The following is a 4,574-nucleotide window of genomic DNA, read 5'->3' as shown; positions in this document are numbered from 1 at the left end:
GGGCGCGGGCTCGCGGGGAGGGCCCCCGAGGGCCGTTTGCAGCCCCGCCCCAACCCCGCGGGGGCGGGCGCTCCTCAGCTCAGGTCCTAGCAGCTTACAAAAGACCTTTAGAATGGAGTCTTCATATAATAGTAAAACAGTTTCCCTCTCGTCCACAGAGTCATTTACGGGGCAAGTGACAATCCTGGTAAGATTGCAGGGTGCGAGGATGTGGGCCGGCCGGTGGACGGCAGTGTGCAGGGCACCGCTGCCAGGACCTTTCGAGGCGAGCTTCCCGGCCAGGACCCGGGAAGGGTGGCGCGTGCGCACCCCTGCCAGGATCCAAGAGCGTGAAGCACACCTCTGCCAGGACCCTGCGTGGAGCGCACCGCTGCCAGGACCCTGCGTGGGGCGCCCCGCCGTCCCCGCCCCGCGCGTCCCCGTCGCCATCCTTGTCCCCGGCCTCGGCTCTCCGGCCGTCCCCGCTGTCCTCCGCGTCTCGCGCCCGCCTCGCCCGCACGCCCTGGTCACCGTCCCTGCGCCGCGTCCTCGGCCTCGCCCGCCCTCCGGCCGCGCCCTCCCCGAGGGCCCCCGCCGCCGCCGCCCTGGCGCTCCCCGCGGGCCCCGCCGAGGCCGCCTGCGCCCTGTGCCAGCGCGCGCCCCGAGAGCCGGTGCGCGCCGACTGCGGCCACCGCTTCTGCCGGGCGTGCGTGGTGCGCTTCTGGGCCGAGGAGGACGGGCCCTTCCCGTGCCCCGAGTGCGCCGACGACTGCTGGCAGCGCGCCGTGGAGCCCGGCCGCCCGCCGCTCAGCCGCCGCCTGCTGGCGCTCGAGGAGGCGGCCGCGGCGCCCGCGCGCGACGGCCCGGCCTCCGAGGCGGCGCTGCAGTTGCTCTGCCGCGCCGACGGGGGCCCGCTGTGCGCCGCCTGCCGCATGGCCGCGGGGCCCGAGCCGCCCGAGTGGGAGCCGCGCTGGAGGAAGGCGCTGCGCGGCAAGGTGCGCGCGGGCGGCGACCTGTGCGCGGCCCGTCCCCATCCCCAACCCGGGTCCCCGCCCCCGGATGGTGCCTTCTTCCCCCCCCTCCCCCGCCCCCAGACCACCGGTGCCCTGTCTCCCTCCTGCGCCCTCAGCCTGTGTCCTGTCCCCCATCCCCAACCCCGGTCCCCGCCCCTGGACATGGTGCCCAGTCCTCCATTCCCCCCCACCCCCACTCTCTGACGGTGCCCTGTCCTCTTTCCAACCCGGTCCCCTTCCCCGGATCATGCCTTGTTGCCCCTCACCCATCCCTAGACTGTGCTCTGTCTTCCCTTCTCATTCGGCACACGGTGCCCTGTGCCCCACCTCCCCATCCCCTGGACAGTGTCCTCTTCCCTTATCGCTGGCCCCCATCCCTGGGCCGTATCCTTTCCCTCCACCTCCCACACTCATCCCCATATTACATCTTCGGACTGTTGTACCCCTCCCCCCATCTGAAGACAGTGTCCATCTGCCGACCCCGCCCCCATACCGCGCCCGCAGCACCTCATTGCCCTGCCTCTGGGCGTGACGTCACCCGGCAGCAGCCCAACCCCCGCTGGCTCTAACCCCCGAGATCCTGTCTGGTGGACCAGGCATGAGCCTGGCCGTCAGCTGCTGAGGTCCAGTGCGTCCCCCTCCCTTCCCCCAGACCGCCTTCCCACTCCCTCTCCGCGACCCCACCCGCTCGACATGGAAACCTTGGCTGTGCTGTGGACCCTGGGTAGACACCCGCTATTGCAGACGCTGGTTGTAGCTGGGGCCTGGGGACCCCCCATGGAGGTGGGGTCACAGAGGGAGTAAAGACAGCCAGGACCTCCTTCAGGGCAGAGACAATGTGTGTGGTCCCACCGCCCTAGGGAAGACCGGGGAGGGAAGCATTCTGTCAGGTGGTGGGGCCTGGGGACCCCCCATGGAGGTGGGGTCACAGAGGGAGTAAAGACAGCCAGGACCTCCTTCAGGGCAGAGACAATGTGTGTGGTCCCACCGCCCTAGGGAAGACCGGGGAGGGAAGCATTCTGTCAGGTGGTGGGGCCTGGGTCCCCATGGGCACTGGGGGTGGCTGGACGGGAGCTGGGGTCTGCTCCTGCTGGGGGATCCTAGGTCTAGGGTCATTGCACCCTTGAGAGGCCACTCAGCATCGCTCCCTTGGCGGCATAACAGTAGGGACCCCAGAGCCTGGTCTTTGTCCAGTTGCCTGGTTGTAGTCTTGGCAGGTGTTTCCTATCAGAGTTCCTTCTGGAGAGAGCTTCCCGGGGTAGCTGAGACCCCCTCTGGTGCCTTTGGTCGGCTTGTGCAGAACTGACAGGCCACGGTCACACGCTGAGTCTGCCCCCGACTGGGCGAGGGGACCCTGGAGCTTCTGACCTTACACCCACCAGTAACCAGCGTGTCTTCCCAGGAGAACAAGGGGTCTGTGGAGATCATGAGAAAAGACCTGAACGATGCCCGGGATCTGCACGGCCAGGCCGAGTCCGCTGCGGCAGTGTGGAAGGCAAGTGGCAGCAGGCCTGTGGTCGGCCCGAGGAGGGGACCCTGACCCCATTTGGCAGGGATGCAGCTGAGTGCCGTGCACCGAGCAGCAGACCCTTCTCCCCGAGGTGGGCAGCGGTGGGGGCGGGAGGCCCCAGGGTGTATCCTGGGGACACAGGTGTCCCTCCCTGCCGTCTGCCTCCCTGCCCTGCAGGGACACGTGATGGACCGCAGGAAGAAAGCCCTGACCGACTACAAGAAGCTCAGGGCGTTCTTTGCCGAGGAGGAGGAGCGTTTTCTGCAGGAGGCGGATAAAGAGGAGGGGTCCCCGGAGGATGAGGACGCTGACCCGGCCGAGCGCTTTGGGTCCCTGCTGCAGGCTGTGTCAGAGCTGGAGAGGAGGCACCGCAATCTGGGCCTCAGCATGCTGCTCCAGGTGAGCACTCTGTTGTGTCCAGAGCCCAGGGCAGGGTGCTGGGGCAGCCCGGGGGTATGGAGGGCTTCAGACCAGCCACCTGACTGGCCTCCACACAGCCCCTCATCTGGAGATCTGGCAGCCCCTGTCCTCCCCTCCCGAGGTCCCCAGGGTGCCATTCTGATTCTGGAAAGGCTGAGTAATCTGCTCCAAGGGGGTGGAGTGGATGTGATAAGCTCTGGCCTGGGCGAGATATGTGGGGCTGGTGGGGGCTGGTGGGGGCCGGTGGGGCTGTGGGGGTTGGTGGGGGCTGGTGGGAGCTGGTGGGGCTGGTGGGCTGTGGGGGCTGGTGGGGCTGTGGGGGCTGCTGGGCTGTGGGGGCTGCTGGGGGCTGCTGGGGGCTGGGTCCAGCACGGCAGCTGCCTCTCTCCTTCCCCACCCCTCCCCCTGCCCCTGCAGTGATGTCCTGCCCCCTGAGCCGGCTCCAGGCCCAAGAAGCTCCATCCACCCTGGCCTGGCCCCCAGCAGCTCCTCCATGGCCGCCTTCTGGACACACAGCATCCTTCAGCCACGAGGGTGTGCACCTAGGTGCACACGCAGGACGCATGCCACAGGTGCCCACCTTGGGTTGCTCGAGACAGTGTCCCTGTTCCCTTATCCTCTGGGTGTGGATGTTCCCCAGGCTGTACACGTTTCACCGTAGAGACCTGCAGCAGGGGTAGCAACCCCAGGGTATCACGACTCTTCATAAAGCTCTTGTCGTTGCCCCCGAGTCTTACTGGCCTGGCGTCTCTGGGGCCGTGGTTGTCCCTGGGCAGCCTGGACCGTCCAGACTGGCCCTCACCCCAAGGAAATGCCACTCGGGCTGGTCCGCTGGACACGCAGACCCCCGCGTACGCGTCGGGCATGCGCACTAAGGGTACGTTTGGGGTGTACGCGGAGGGAGAGGGACGCTCCCGGCATCTGGGTGGGGAGGGCGGGCAGGCGGGTCAGACCTGTCTCTGGCTTGCGCCCGCACACAGCCTGCACCTACAGCTTCAGCTCTGTCTTCGGGGTCTTTGTGGGGTCCGTGTCCTCGAAGCTCCGTCACCCCTCTGTCGCCCAGTGTGTCTGCTCAGCTGTGCTTTCTCTCTGCACCGTCTTCCCCTCTGGTGCCGTGGCTTTCCACAGGGACCTGCCTTATCCTCAGCCTCCGTCCACCCCCTCCCACCTGCCCGCCCTTGGCTGACCTGGGTGTGTTTCCTGGGGAGACCAGAGGGACTGTGCGGGGCACGGGTCCCCCCCAGGCCTGGACGCCGAGTTTCCTCTCGCTCTGCTCCTTGCTCCCTTTGCTTCACACTCCCTGCGATAGACGAGTGTACCGAGACCACGACTTGCGGTCACCTCATGGTGTAAATTTGTGCAAGCGAGGGCACAGAAAGCAGTGGGGACGAGCGCCCCACGATGTTGACGCAGGGGGCCGCTAAGGACGCTCGAGGCTGGGAGTCGGACCACATCGTGCGGACTTAAGATCAACGGTGCATTTCCAGACGAGTTCTCCCAGCACCGTTTGTGAGTTTGGGGGTGGCGTGGCCGGCGCTCCGGCGCCCCGCACAGAGGGCTTGCTTCAGCCGCTTTGCCTGGCGTCCCTCCTCCTGTCTCCGTCGCGGCCCAGCCAGTCTCCAGGGAGGCCCTGTGTCCAGGCTGCAGCATTA

At 67.4% G+C, this 4,574-nt stretch overlaps 1 protein-coding gene across 1 annotated transcript in view; it reads left to right on the top strand.

Annotated features, from left to right (window-relative positions):
* RNF187 (ring finger protein 187) overlaps positions 1-3,652 on the top strand; it is a 21,993-nt gene extending 18,341 nt beyond the window's left edge. The window contains exons 2-5 of the mRNA XM_081825631.1: positions 193-974; positions 2,395-2,487; positions 2,680-2,901; positions 3,340-3,652. Coding sequence (XP_081681757.1) covers positions 193-974; positions 2,395-2,487; positions 2,680-2,901; positions 3,340-3,342 — 1,100 coding nt within the window. The 3' untranslated portion in view covers positions 3,343-3,652. The remainder of the gene's footprint in view (positions 1-192; positions 975-2,394; positions 2,488-2,679; positions 2,902-3,339) is intronic.
* The last annotated feature ends 922 nt before the right edge of the window (positions 3,653-4,574 follow it).

Source organism: Leptonychotes weddellii, chromosome 7 (assembly GCF_054177405.1).
Source record: "Leptonychotes weddellii isolate Sample4059 chromosome 7, ASM5417740v2, whole genome shotgun sequence".
Classification (NCBI taxonomy): Eukaryota; Metazoa; Chordata; class Mammalia; order Carnivora; family Phocidae; genus Leptonychotes; species Leptonychotes weddellii.
Note: the sequence above shows the minus strand (reverse complement) of the source record. Positions and strands in the feature narration are given on the sequence as shown.